At 40.2% G+C, this 14,487-nt stretch overlaps 1 protein-coding gene across 2 annotated transcripts in view; it reads right to left on the reverse strand.

Moving 5' to 3' along the window:
- The window catches only part of Mtpn (myotrophin), a 111,821-nt gene that overhangs the window by 69,006 nt on the left and 28,328 nt on the right, over positions 1-14,487 (reverse strand). Inside the window, exon 4 of one of the 2 annotated variants that reach the window (XM_004851235.4) lies at positions 6,862-10,040. The exons of the other annotated variant lie outside the window; for it this stretch is intronic. Coding sequence (XP_004851292.1) covers positions 9,954-10,040 — 87 coding nt within the window. The 3' untranslated portion in view covers positions 6,862-9,953. Of the gene's footprint in view, positions 1-6,861; positions 10,041-14,487 lie in introns of those variants that run through there. 2 annotated transcript variants of the gene reach the window in all.

Consider the following 14,487-nt stretch of genomic DNA (forward strand, 5'->3'; position numbering starts at 1 on the left):
GACCTCCTTTTGAAGTCACACCCATTGAACCTTCTGAGATGAAGGTGTTTAAACTTTTACAAGGTACCCCACTTCAGTCACACAACCAAAACACTTCACATTTGGAGAGGAAGGCCTTGCTTTTCTCAGCGCCATCAAATCACAGCAATATTTCCTGAGTGAAAAGTTCTATTGCCTGTGGCAACTGGGTGGCAGCTGTCCAGGTTTTAATTGGAGCTTTTATTGATTATTGTCATTATGGGAAGAACTGCTAATAAAGTCATGAAACAAGATTTAAACTCACAGCTATTGGGACAAGATGAATTACAGGATTTAAGCAAGTGGCATATTCAAAAAGAAAAGGAAGGAATGGCAAAAAGATAAAAGCAAATGTCCATGCCTAGTGTGCTTAAGGAGATGAGCAGATATTGGAAAACCTGGCCTCCTCACTGTGCCAAAGCCTGAGGGTGACCACATTAGTCCCATGGGGCAATGCAGTTAGCTCTGGAGAGAACCCATAAGGATGGGGCTTGCTGCCTCCTCCTGGAGGAGGCTCCCTTCCTGCATACCCCGCAGCAGGGATGGTTGGGGATGGAGTAAGGGAGTGGTGAGGTGGGGATTGGGCTGTTTCCCAGCGGGCTAGCTCAACAGCTCAACATCTGTCTACTCTGGCTATCTTTCTTCTCCTCTTAGCTCACGATAATGTTACAGCCCCATAAATTAAAATGTGGCAAATTCTAACCAGGTGTGGACTAGCTCCCTGAGGTGAGAACATGGCGTTCAACTATACAAACGCCATTAGGCTCATGCCTCAGTAAGACACAGGCCCTTGCCCTCCAGGACATGCAGCTGCTCTTGGACATTCCATCATGTGTTCTCTGGCCCAGCTTGTTTCTTTCCTTCCAGAACACACTGGGGCTTGTAGTTATTTATTTAGGACTAGATTCTTTTCCTCTCTCACTAGGAAACAAGCCCTATTTGACCAGGACTCATGCTAGTAGTGTTCACCGTTATATCTAGAGTGCTCAACAGACTTAGACAATCAGTAAATAGCTGCTGAATGCAGTGAATAAGCTCATAATTCACAGAACTGATATCCTCACTGTCCCCATCCAGTAAACTCAGTAGAAGCCCAAATGGCTCAAATTTGTTTTGCAGCTTAATTCTCTGAGCACCTGGTAAGTATTTGGGGCCCCTTTATAATTTATGTTCCATACAATCTTAACTTTCCTCCTCCTTCCTGTTCCTGAACCTGGAACCCTTCGTTGGCCTCCGGGGCTCCTGTGGGCAGTGTGGGTTTCAAGGAGGTTGCGCTAAAATGATCCAAGGGTCTTGGCTGAGAGAGGCAGTGATGGGATGAAGTGAAAACATGAAGTAGGAGGGCCCTGATGCTGTGGCTACCACTCCACGCAGCTCTCATGCCCACAGACAAGGGTCCTCTTGTCTCTTCTGGTCAACCCTGGCTAGCCCTGTGGTTAGTTGGGGGACTAACCAGGTGAGAATCCGTGCTTCTCACTGCTCCATGCCGTGTGTAAAGCCACAACTTTCCCTCACTATATTCTCCCTTAAAGCCTCTAGCTCGGCAGTTATTTGGCAACCACCAGCAAACCCCCACTAGCCTTTGAATCCTCCTTCAGCCAAAAAGAAGAAATCTACATGGATGTGAGTTTTTCTTTGTGGTCTGAGGTGTGACCCAGAACCTAAAGCATACTAGGTAAATGCTCTATCATTGAGCTATATCCCCAGTATCTCCATCTTGACTTTTCTCTGAGTAAGGAAAGAGAGAAAAAAAGAATTCTATAGAAACACAAGAGTTTATTGTTTATAGCCAGCACCTAAATTTTCCTAGACTGAAGGCAGAGTGTTTGTTTTTTAATCTATTTTTTTTCCCCTCAAGAGTACAAAGAAAAAAAAATTCTGGGGCTTTAATGGTGTTTGCTTGGTATCTCACAAGTATCTTTTACCTTTTTTTCTAATCTTTAAAATATTTATACAAATTTTCTTCCTGGTAGGTGATCCACCTGGCACCTCACCAACAGACGCCCTCTGGCCAGTGTTGTATCAGTACCTAGTGCCGAATCAACAAAACAGCCTTAAGATGCGGTGGCTTGAAACCACTGCTTTTTATTTCATAGATCTTGCAGTTTGGACTAGGTGCAGCCAGTTGTCCTCCTGTTGGTCTCTTCCACAGTCACTCACTTAGCCGAAGTTATGGCCTACTCACAGGGCTGGCAGTTGGCTGGGGCTGTCAGCAGGGACACTTCAGGTCCCCTGATTTATGCCTCTGGACTTCTTGATATGCTGAAGTCCAAGAGGGCAAGCCACAAGGAGATTCATGTAAAGATTCAGGTTTGCAAGATCTAGCTATTATAACCTGTGCTGTTATAAATGTGGGTATGCATGTACCCCTATAATATGACGATTTTAACTTGTTTGGGAAAATACCTAGAAGAGGGATAGCTGGGTCAAATGGAATTTCTATTTTTAGTTTTTTGAGGAATCTCCATATTGATATTCATAGTGGTTGTACTAGTTTACATTCCCACCTATAGTGTAGTAGAGCTCCTCCCCTCAACCTTGCCAGCATTTGTTATTGTTAGATTTTTTGATGACAGCCATTCTTTCTGGGGCAAGATGGTATCTCAGTGTAGTTTTAATTTGCATTCCTCTGATGGCCAGAGATGAGCTACTTCACTGTCATAAAGAAAGATAAACTTAAGACATTCGTAGGTAAATGGATGCAACTTGAGAACATTTGTTAAGTGAAATAAGTCAGACGCATAAGCTGAAATATCGCAGTTTGTTTTATATGAGAAACACAAAGAGCAAATTAGAAGAGAGATAAATAGAAAATAGGGAGAAGTTCAAATACTTCCCCAAATATCAAATTCCATTGTTTTAAAAAACAGTTCAATATCCTAATTGATTTCATTTTTACTATGAGTTTAATGTAGTTCACTGACAAAAAAGATTTGTTCTTTTTTGTAAGAATTTTTTTGGACTATGTCTTGTTCTCTGAGTAAATACTAAGAAAAAAATGATACACAGTGTAATAACTATTGTATTCTCTTATTTATGAAATTTTATTTTTTCATAAGATTCATGTTTGATGTACCTTTTGTGGCCAAGCTCATCAATGTGAGAAGGGATTACAAAGGACATGGATATCAGTAGGCATGATTCACTGGGGATCATTATTGTGACAATCTAACACAGGTATAAAAAGTGGCACATTATTTATGGGCTTAGTTTTTTGTTTCAACTAACTGATTACATTCTCCCTTGACTTTGCTAAAACCCTCTCTAATCAGTAGTCGGCCAAACCTATACTGCCTAAAAACTTCCACCTAGGGCTTGCAGACTATGTGAAGGGTCAGATAAATGTCTTGGCATTCATGAACCACACAATCTCTGCAACTTACTTTTGCTGTTCAAGAGTGGTAGTAGCTGACAGATAATACCTATGTGAATGGGCATAGCTGTGTTCCAATAAAACTTTATTTACACAAACAGATGGTGGGCCAGATGTGACCTGTGGTCCTTAGTTTACCAATTCCTGATTAATTATAATTCTCTAGATTGTCAAAAATATTGTGTATTGCTGCTTCTGAAACTTGAAAATGAAACATCATTTTTGTAGAAACTTATTTCACCAAGGGAACTGATCAATGTATGCATGCTTATGTTCCATAACACTTTTCATCTAATTGTTTAAAAATCAAACAAATGCATAAAATGTTTTCTAAATATGTTTTAAGAGTCATAGTAAAAGCTGTGTTCAAGGAATAAAATGTTACAAGCTGGTTCAGTGGTGGAGGGGCAATATAATATAGACAAGGAGAGTGCAAACTTGACAGCCAGACTGCCTGGCTCTACTACTAACTAGTTGTGTGACCAGAGCCAAGTTATTTAATGTCTCTGAGCTTTTGTCATTTCATCTGAAAGCAGGACAACAGTCCTATTTTATAGGGTTACTGGGTCATTATGAAGAATGAATGAGTTCACATAAAATATATTACATTAGTGCCCAGATCATAGTAAATGTTCAATTAAAATGATTAAATATCAAAATGCCATAAAACTAAATAAATGATAATTTCTAAAGAATGAGCCACGTTTGGTGGCCTATAATCCCAGTGCTTGGGAAGCTGAGGCAGGAGGATCACCATGAGTTCAAGGTGAGCCCGGGCTACATAGTGAGTTCAAGGCCAGCCTGAATAGCATAGCAAGACCCTGTCTCAAAATAGAAAAAAAAAAAAAAAGTGTATGAGTTTTCAGGCTCATAGTGTTGGGGTATAATTTCAAGACTTTCTAAATGAAAATTTAACACAAATTGGTTTAGAGTAATTTCAAAACTATTGAATTTGACGTCACAAGCAGGTACTGCATAGATTTGGTAGCTTATATGAAGCATCATCAGATACCAGGAAGAAGATATACAGGTACATAATACATTTTCAGATTTGTTAGAACTTTAGAAAAAGAGCTTCTTTAAAAGATGTTCAGTTATCCAGTAATAGTCTCAAAATTAGCATCTAGTGGCAGCTAGACATTGTCCATTTTCCCTCATGTGACAAAATGTCGTAAAAGTTGCCAGATATGTGACCTATTGTTCTACCCAGACCATATAAATAAGACTGTCCTTGCTGCTGCAGCAGGGAAGCTGCTAGGGTGGACAGACAATGCTGTTTGCTGTGCTGTTTACCGCTATGCTTTAGTAGAGCCAACAATGGCTCACAGTGCCCTGCATTCAACCCCATGGTCAGCATTTCCTCAATGAGTCACTGTGTGACTGTGCTATTTGTCCCTACCTCACTGACTGGGGACTGCATCACCAGTTAGTACTTCTGAGTGTCTCTGCTAATGGCTGGGGACACTCAAGGTTCCAATACACTATCTTGGGCAGGACTCACTGAATCAAAGCCACTTTCACACTTTCCTGTGTAATGGTTTGACATCAGTAATCAGGACAAATACAGTGACTGTCTCATCATGTGAAGTGATACTAAAGTTGAAAAATTTCCATCTATCAACCAGAACTGTATTTCTATTAAGTAAAAGCCTGGGAGGAAAATGCCCCGTGGCTGTTATTTATTGTGGCTAGAATCTGGGGAAGATGATTGAGTGAAGGTGACAAACAGGAGAAAAGTTCAGCTTGCAGTGTGGAGAAATGGGACATGCCATCCCAGAGCACAGGGCACAAAGGCTGCCTGTTGCTTGCCAGGGGTGCATCAGCTGAGGTTGGAGGGATCCATTTCCACAGCCCAGCACAGGGCAGCACCAGCTCCTGGGGCGGGGTGCGGGGGGGACTCTCTAGCTGCCACAGGATGGGCAGGCACACGGCTTGGGGACTGAAGCAACCCCGTGACTGGCAATGCAGGAAGCAGGCCATGGCTCTTGACATATCACCCAAGGATTCCTTGTTGCTTCTCCTTTTCTTCTGGAATTCAGGGAAAGGACCTGAGAGAGGTAGAAGTCTTAGAACTCAGCTGACTGTAACCCCAGGCTGCTGTAGACTACACAATGATTGAGCATGTATTAGCAGGAGAAAAACAAACCCCCTAAGAACAATGAGGGCTGTTCTCATCGGCGTTGCACCTTATCCCGGCTTTGGCCAGAGCATAACATTCAAGCTCACTGTGGTCTTCCTGGGTGTGTAGAGCTTCAAGAGTTAGCTAGAATTTTGCTGTCTCATGAGTTAAGGGCTTCCATCTTTCTCCTAGGAAGCCAGGGCCAATGATATCCTATGTACAGGCTTTGGACCCTTTCTCTTCTTACAGCTTTGTATAATGGTCATTCCACTGTAGTGAGCTGTGGAATCACCTGGAGGACTGTTACAACACAGACTCCTGGGCCCAGTGCCAGGATTTGACTTAGTCATCTACCACGTTTCTAGGTTGTGATGCTGCTGGTACAATCACATCTCCAGGATCAATGATCTTGAAGAAAAAAAATCTATTTCTGTATCTATAAACACACATACAGCAAGCAGTCTGGGTACTATGCTGTGTGAAGGTTTTGTGCTAGTTATTCTCTAACCACAAAAGAATTTCTTGCTGGGGATTTAGCTCAGTGGTTCCAGTGCCTGGCACGCAAGCGCAAGGTCCCGAGTTCGATCCCCGGTACCAAAAACCAAAAAAAAAAAGAAAAGAATTTCTAAGCTCATTTTTTGAGATGTGCGTCTTCCATCCACATCCACTACTCTGTTCCTATATCATTATATAAAAGGGCTCTGTTCACTTTAAAACATACTTAAGTAGTTTTTAACATCTTTAATAGATCTCAATTAGTAAACTGAGAACTTTGAAAATATCTTCTGTGCATATGCCCACCCACTGGCACACATGCTACCCAATTTCATTTCAGCTGATAGCACGGTAGTTCTGGAAGATAGCTTTTGCTGTGTTTTAGCATCTACATATAGTTTTTTTCTATCATTAATGGACTAATTCACGAGTAAACAGAACAGTCTTCTGGTATTGACAAGATTACAATAGAATCTAACATCACTTATAACCTTGTCCAGCTTTCAAGGTTCAAAGTGGTCATTCATCTTGAAAAGTACACTCTAAGACAAGTGCTGGCAGTCATGAATTCGGGAGATGTAGACCTCCAAGAAATGTCCAGCAACTTAAGTGAGCAAGGAAAGGACTGAACAGATGGACCTGGAGATTGATACAAAACAAAACCTTTCAATGACTAGTATGGCTTACTTCAATTAAATGTTTTATTTTCTCTGTTTATTTTTTTTTCTGGAAATGGGGTAAAGTATTCTGAATTAATTAAAAGTTCAAATTAAGCAAGGTTGTGGTATGACTGCAGAGAAGGCTCGAGAAGGAAGAGGGAGTGACTGAGGAAGAGAAATGCTGCTGACAGGTGAGCTGTAGCACAATTCAAGTTTATTCCATTTGTTCTTGCAACACAAAACTTAAACACAGTATTATTTAGCATTCGGATGTACATGAACTAGGATACTTATGAGAAACTCAATTGTGTCAAAAGTATGACGCTGTGAAAAAATGAACTCAAATATATCAAAAATGCACAAAGCACTAGTCTTCCTCCATTACTGCTTAGAAAGGTATGATTGTTTCTCCATTTACAAAATAGAATCAGGACGATTTAATTTTTTAAAATTTTGCATGCAAAACACTGCAATTGCTTATTTATGTAGGAGGGCACTCTTATCAGCTTCTTCTATACACAATTGAATATAAGATATTACATGGAAGAAAACAGCAGCTTAGTTCAAGTTTTAGGAAAAAAATCAATTAGGTACATATAGATTAAAAACCCAGTACCTGGGGAAAGAAAATGAATAAAAGGCCTACTTGTTTGCAGCTTCTACACAATGCACCTACCAACTACGTACTTCTATGCCCAGCTGGGTTTAGAGGGGTGAGCTGTGCACAGAACTACTTAGGACACTCAGGTGCTGTCTTTGACTCCATGTCTACAGAAACCAGCCTGAAGCTGTGGGGGAATTTGTTAGCAACTATTGTAACAGGCAGACCACCTGTTTTTACTTGTCATAGTGCATAAGAAATGACTCAATGATTTAATACAAAACTACAGAACATGCAAGATTTTGTCTAAGATGTTAAATAGTACTTCAGTGGAGAACAAAACTAACCTTTTGCTAATGCATGTAGTACCAAAAAGCAGACATGGTTTTAGCTTCCTTTACTCAAAATATAAACATTAAGTGTTCTGAATTTCTCTGCCAAGTGGTTCAGAAGTACATTATAAATAACCTAGTTAAAAAAAAAAAAAGAAATTGCAAACCATCTTGGCCAGTCTATTCTATTGTATGTGTATATGTAATTTACTCAAGCAATTGCTTCATAATTATGGGGTTTACAAAGTGACTGAAAAAGAAGAGGGAAGGCTAAATAGCCTCTACTGCATTATAAGGAACATCAGGATAAACTGTACAAAGAATCACATGGTTTCAGTACCATAATGACTTTGAAAGCAGACCAAGTTTAGGAATGCAAGGACAATGCACTCTCTGCAACAGCCAACTACAACAGAACACTTTGAAAGCAAACGTGAAAACTGTGTAAAGGGAAAAATTCAAGCCTTTTAAATAGCATTATGCCAAGAGGTGAATACAAAGATAAAAAAACATCCTGTTGCACTATGCTGACAGCTGTAGACTGATAGAGTGCCCTCCATTTCCAATCAGGATGTCCAGCTCTGATACGCTGCATTAAGACAGCAGAGTTAGCCAAATATATCAAAGTATTTAAACCATTCTGTGATTGTGGTTTTAGACACAGGAAAATTACAGGGTTAGGCTAATTCAAAGTGAAAAAGCCACTGGATAAAAAGGGTTCATGGGGGAAAAAAACCCACACACACACACACACACACACACACACACACACACACAAGCTCACTCACTTTTACATCACCAACCAATTAGCAACTGATCAATAAAACTTACTAGTCAGGCTGACTGCTCTTATTAGTTTAACCCTGCTTTACAATGCTACACTGCCTTTAAAAAAATCATTGGTTCTTTATTATCCACAATCTGAATATAAGTCCCCAACCTCCCTCCCCCTTTAAAAATTTGAGGTACATTCAATTATTGCATGACTTGGCTAAGGAAAAATTCTAATATTTTTAGTAAGCTTATATGGATGACAATTCAAAAAATCTTAATATTTCAAGTGCCAGATATCAAATTTAAGGTTATACGTTTTAATTTTACTGCTCATGAAATAAACACCTGGAGATGTGCCCAATTCTGCAGGTCATAAGGACCATTTTAGGGCACTGTACTCTAAGAACACAGAATATATTTTAAAGTTATCACAAATTATGCAATGCATGATTTATAAGAGAAACAAAATTATGTTGTGCAGGTAGGTTGGCATATGTCCAGCAGAAATCTACCAACGACTCAGGGAAACCTGGTAACAAGCCTATTTCTGAACGGATGGGGTTCAATTTTTCCAATAGTCAATCTTGACCTAGTGACAGCTTTGGTGCACTACGTAATCAGCATTAAGATGGGTCAGACAGAGGTGTTCTAAGAATGTTCCTTGATTCTCCAAACTTAACTGAAATCAACTCAAACAGCAAATGAAGGAAATCTGTAGGTACTACAACAACTGTTCTCTCTCTATATGATACTAACACGCTCATGGCTATGATTCTATTTTTAAACCCCTTTTACTATACCAGCAGGAATCTGAAAGTGTTTCAATGTTATATAAATGTCTGAAGCTAGAGGAGAAAAAAATACAGATATACTGGAATGATTTCTCCTTTAGACTTCTAAATTTTAAGATTTCATAAATAAAACTAGTCAGTTTTATCTAAAGAGATATTAAATCCATGTGAAAGGGGAGAGAAAATCCAAAGTTCAGTCATCCAGCAATTTAGGAGTGTGCCCCTCCTCACCTTAACTGAACTTTCACTGGAAGCTGAAGTCATGAGGGAAGATTTGGTCACCAACCACAGGCGGTGCCCATACTGAGCAGGAGACCCCTGGAGAGTGCATGCTTAAGGCAGAAGGCTGGAGCGAGTTGCTTATCTCAGCACCCTAAGTTACCTCGCAGCAGCCGCTACTGCTCACAGTTAGGACTGCTGAGTAAGTGGAGTTGGCCTTTTATAGAATCAGACCTTCAACACAATCTAATTTATGGATTAGCTAGGGAGCTGAAAGGTCAAATGTTCCCGGTACAGTGTCTTTGTTCTCTCTTGGGTCTATGTTGTATATTTTATTAGAAATGGAAAAGAGGTTGGCTTGATCAGGAATCCTAGTTAAGAGCCTGATCACGGTTTTCCTCTCCTCCAAACATTTTTTTTTCTGGTAGTCTGATTTTTATGAATTTCTCTCTCCCCTCACCCCTCTTAAAGTATTTAGCTGAAGAAGCTGGCAGATAGAGAGTGATAGACAGACAGGCAGCAGTGTGAGGCCACAGGAGTCGTTCTTTCCGAGTTATCAGTCCATCCGTCCATCACTGCAGGAGCGCTTTGATTGCCTGGTTATCGGTGGCTTCAAGGGCAGTCAGTCCATCTGGACCTTTCACAGTTTTATCAGCACCCTGGGAACGAGAAGGGGGCTTCATCATTGAGTGTACCCACAATGAAGAGAGGACTGCGTCACACAGGCCAATGTTCACATCGAGAATTCAAACATCGCTCACTAACAGTCCATTCTGTTACTGAAGAACAAACAATAAAAAAGTTCTCAAGATTAAGTTGTTAAAAATGCCTTATTATTTTTTAGGCATCAAAATGCAACTTGTCTTTAACATAGGCAATGACAGGCTTTTATTTACACTATCATGTACTTAAGCTTTAAAAATATGTGCAGTACGAGACAAGCACATCACTTTTGCTAAAGAAGAAAGTATTCTTGTGACATCATTATTTTTTTCTTTGTTGCAACATTTTCTGTAGAGTGCTGCAGTTTTAATACACATTCTGCTTGTGAAAACCTCACAGTAAATGACTGGGATGTAGGCAGTAGGAAGGCTTCTCTACATACTGGGGAAATCTACAGTGCAGACACCAGACTGTCCTGTCCTGAATCTGGACAGTGCTGACCCAGACACTTCATTTGCTACGGGCCCCTGCAGCTCTGGAACTGCACCTGGACCTCCATTTCTCTATGCTGTTTCATCTATTTGCCCTTTCTAGAACAAAGGCTCCATGGAAGTGAGAATCTTGTCTGTATTACCCACCACCATAGCCCAGTGTTTAGAAAAGTGCCCATTATGAGGTAGGTGGGTTAATTGCTCCCAAATCAGGCCCTCGAATTTTAGCTCCCAGAAACAACATCTGGACCATCTCTCTTTGCTAGCCCAGCCACAACCAGTGCATATTCACCACATTGATGCTCTTGCCAAATCGCACTTGGTATTTTCCTAAGACCTACAGACTTGTCAGACATGGTGTAGGAGACTAACTTTAAGGGCTAACTGTAGTCAAACTTAGCAGTCTCTTCTGTTAATCTTTCTATGCATTCATCCTTCAGAATTTCTCAGCAGTCCCTGAACATGCCATGTACCATGCCTTTATACAAATGGGCTCCATATGAAATGCCTCACCCCTTTCTCCTGAAAATCTATCCACTCATTCATTAATTCATTCATTCACTCAATAGTTTCTCAATGTTGTGATGTGTACATGCTGTATAAGGGGCTGGAGAATCAAAGAAAATCAGGGCACAGAGCACAGTCCAGCTGGTGTGGGAGATAGACAGGTCGATACAGCATAGTGGGTAAGTACAGAAATAGTGCTACACCCAGGGACTGCTACGTTAGAAGAGGACGTGGTGGGAGGGTGGGACGGTGTGAGGGTGAGCATTCCTGGATGAGGCAGTGCTTGGACTAAGTCTTGGTGAGCTGATTGGGTACACCAGGAAGGGGTGATGTGACATGCATTCTCGGAAGTGTTAAAAGTCAACATGGCCAGCCCCTGGAAGATAGGCTAAGAGACAGTAACTGGGATCACTGAACTGAAACAAATGACTCTTAATTCATTTTGAAGACTTGTTTACTAAAACTGTAATTTTGCATTAATAAAAAGTTACATACTGTGGTGAATATGTGTTGCTTTTTAGCCATCAGAGTTTATTTCTCTTTCTTTGATAACAGTATCCTAATTTCATTTTGGGGAATCATTTGTTCCCTGATGTGTTACGTCTAGGACTATAAATTAAAGGGCCATGTACTTTCCTTGCCAAGTGTCAAAGACTTATTTAACTCAAGCAGGATGCTCTCTCCTAGATTTTGAAACTTGGAGGCCAAAGAGAGAGCATACAAGAAATCAGAGGTACTGATCACTGAGGCACCATCACAGTGAAGGATCCTGGAGAGACCCAACTCTGATCTCTTCCCAGTCCTACAGCATTTTCAGTGAGTCTGTTGCTAGCCTAGTACCATCTCAAATATTCCTTTTCTACTTGTTGGAATCAATTTCTGCTATTTGCAACCAAAAATATTTAGCTAATAAAATGTTTCTAAAATTCAAAATCATTTTCCCCAAGTGTAATATTCACTTACTACAGAAAACTCAGAATACACAGAAAAATGTAACTCATGACTCTGTAAGCCACATATAACTAATGTTACCATTTTAAATGAAATTAAGAAAACAATTCCATTTATAATGACATCAAAAATGGTAAAATACTTAATAAATTTAATAAAGTCAAGTCAGTTTTCCCAAGAGATAATGAACCAGTTTTATCAACATGGATAAGAATATTGGAAGAAAAGTAAGCTTTTTGATACTCAAAGTAGTAGAGAACTTAGTGTAACTGATCCCATCCCTTCCTTGAGAAAACCATTTTTAATTACTCATTTTTAGTTTTAGTGATTATCTGTGTAGTTATTTCCATAATCATGCTACGGAGTTCAGTTTTAAATTTTATCGCTGACTTTCTGCTCATAGAACAGGCTTTAGCTCACCAACACCCCTTCCTCAGAATCATTTCTAGTCTGGTCTATAAAAGTGTATTTTGTTTACTAATTCTTATAGTGAGCATAACAAGCAATGTTTAAATTACTTCTAGGTGAATGCTGCTTTCTGTGACATCTCACAGACTACTGTCACTAGTTTTCTCTCTGTTGCTCCAGTACTGTATCCTTGCAGAGCTCTCACTATTGACAGAATCTGGGTAGAGGCTTGAGTTTTCCTGAATCGTGTTCATTCATTTACAAATAACAAACTTTTGAACCCATTCATTACTGTGAGGGTAAACTGGTATAACTAAGAGAACTTAGGACACAACTGACTAGACTCAGCCTGGTGCTAACTATACCGAACGGTTTTATGGTAGGTCTGTCCCGTAAGGGCATTTAAGGATCCAGTTTTTGTCTGTTCTGTTGCCCACTAGTGCTGTCCATGTCCCTATGGAGGAAGGTGGCTCTGTATCTGCTCTATACCTGCATCCAGTCTGCCAGAGAAAGGAGTCTACAGTAACTGGGCTATTTTAGGTGATGAGTCACAAGTGGCACACATATACCACTAGCCCAAATTTAAGATCAACAGCCACATTTATTGCAAAGGAAGCTGAGATATGAAGACTAGCTAGGTTGCCATATGTGTAATTAAAACCTGGGATTCTCTTCCTAAAAACTGCCATGGCATTTTGCAACCTGACCTATATTGTTCTGCAAATATGCTGGTGTGCGTTATTAATGTCTTCTAAATGACAAGTTCAATCAAAATCTGTGGTATCTGGACAGTGATGAATCACTCCCAACCCACTGTAGCCCTCACGTGCAAGACCCTATCTCCACCTTCTCCTGTCTGTCTAGACTACCTCTCCTTCCTCCTGAACCAACTCCCTCTACGCTCTCTGCCCCCTTTCCTTTCTCTCTGGGTATCCTATAATTGCTATTCTCCAAAGTTCTATTTGGAAATCTTCATGATGTGCTCATTAGTATTTTCAGCCATATCCAACATTCATCTCCATCTTGACTATCTTGAATTTTAAGCCCCTAATTGTGTGTATTTGAGATTTATTTTAACTTCCACAAATACCTCAAATTCAACTTTTCCTAACATGAATATCCTTTCCCTACAAACTGCTCCTCTTTTAGTAGTCTCTATCAAGAGGAAGAATACACCTATCTTCTGGGAAATGAGGTGCAATAACAGTTCTGCTCTTTCCACACTGTCAGTCTCCAAGTTTTCAGACCATATCCTCTTAACATTCCTCATCTGTTCTTGCTTTCCAATGGCTACTATTACTTTCTTAGCTCAGGACCTTCACGTAAACAATCTGATGCAACAGTTTCCTGTTTTTACTTCTCACAACGTGCAATTTAGACTGCACACATCGCTTGGGTAACCATCCTGCTCACTTTCCTAAAAGCCTTTCATGGCACCTTCACAAGGGAGAAAGAAGACAACACATGCAGAAGAGGCAGGATCTGTTCACCATCTACCTCTCTAGGTTGTATTTCTTGTGAAATCCTTTCTACTCTACATTGCAGCTTCCCTCTGAAATCTACTGTACCCCCTTCTCTTGCCTCGTGACTTCTCATTGTTGTTTCTGTATGGAATGGTACCCCAAATCCCTTTCACTCTTAAGACACCAAGCTTTGCGGCAGAATATCAACTGCTTCATGAATTTACATCTGTTGCAACTCAAATTGTCATAACACACACACTATATCCCCCCCTTGACTCCAAACCACCACTGACCTCTCCTTTCTTCAGGTCCTTATGAAAGAGATTACAAGTAATTCCTGTCCCAGCAACTACAATGTTTGGAGGTGTTTGCTCTTTACATACTTGTTTCCCTTTCCTAGAGTAAATGTGTTGATGGTAGAAACCAAGCTTATTGGTGTATATGTTTCCAAGGCCTTGCAAAGGGCCAGAAACAGACAACCAACAGATATTTATTAAAGTCCCTGATATACACAGGGACTAAACACACATAAGGAACTAAACATACACAATAAACAATTACATTAATATTCACTGAAGAAATAAGTACTATGAGTAGAACAACAAGGCATGTCCACTGTGAAC

This window comes from Heterocephalus glaber, unplaced genomic scaffold, assembly GCF_053883595.1.
Source record: "Heterocephalus glaber isolate CG9 unplaced genomic scaffold, H.glaber_assembly_v1.0 deba00000621, whole genome shotgun sequence".
In the NCBI taxonomy this organism is placed as follows: domain Eukaryota; kingdom Metazoa; phylum Chordata; class Mammalia; order Rodentia; family Bathyergidae; genus Heterocephalus; species Heterocephalus glaber.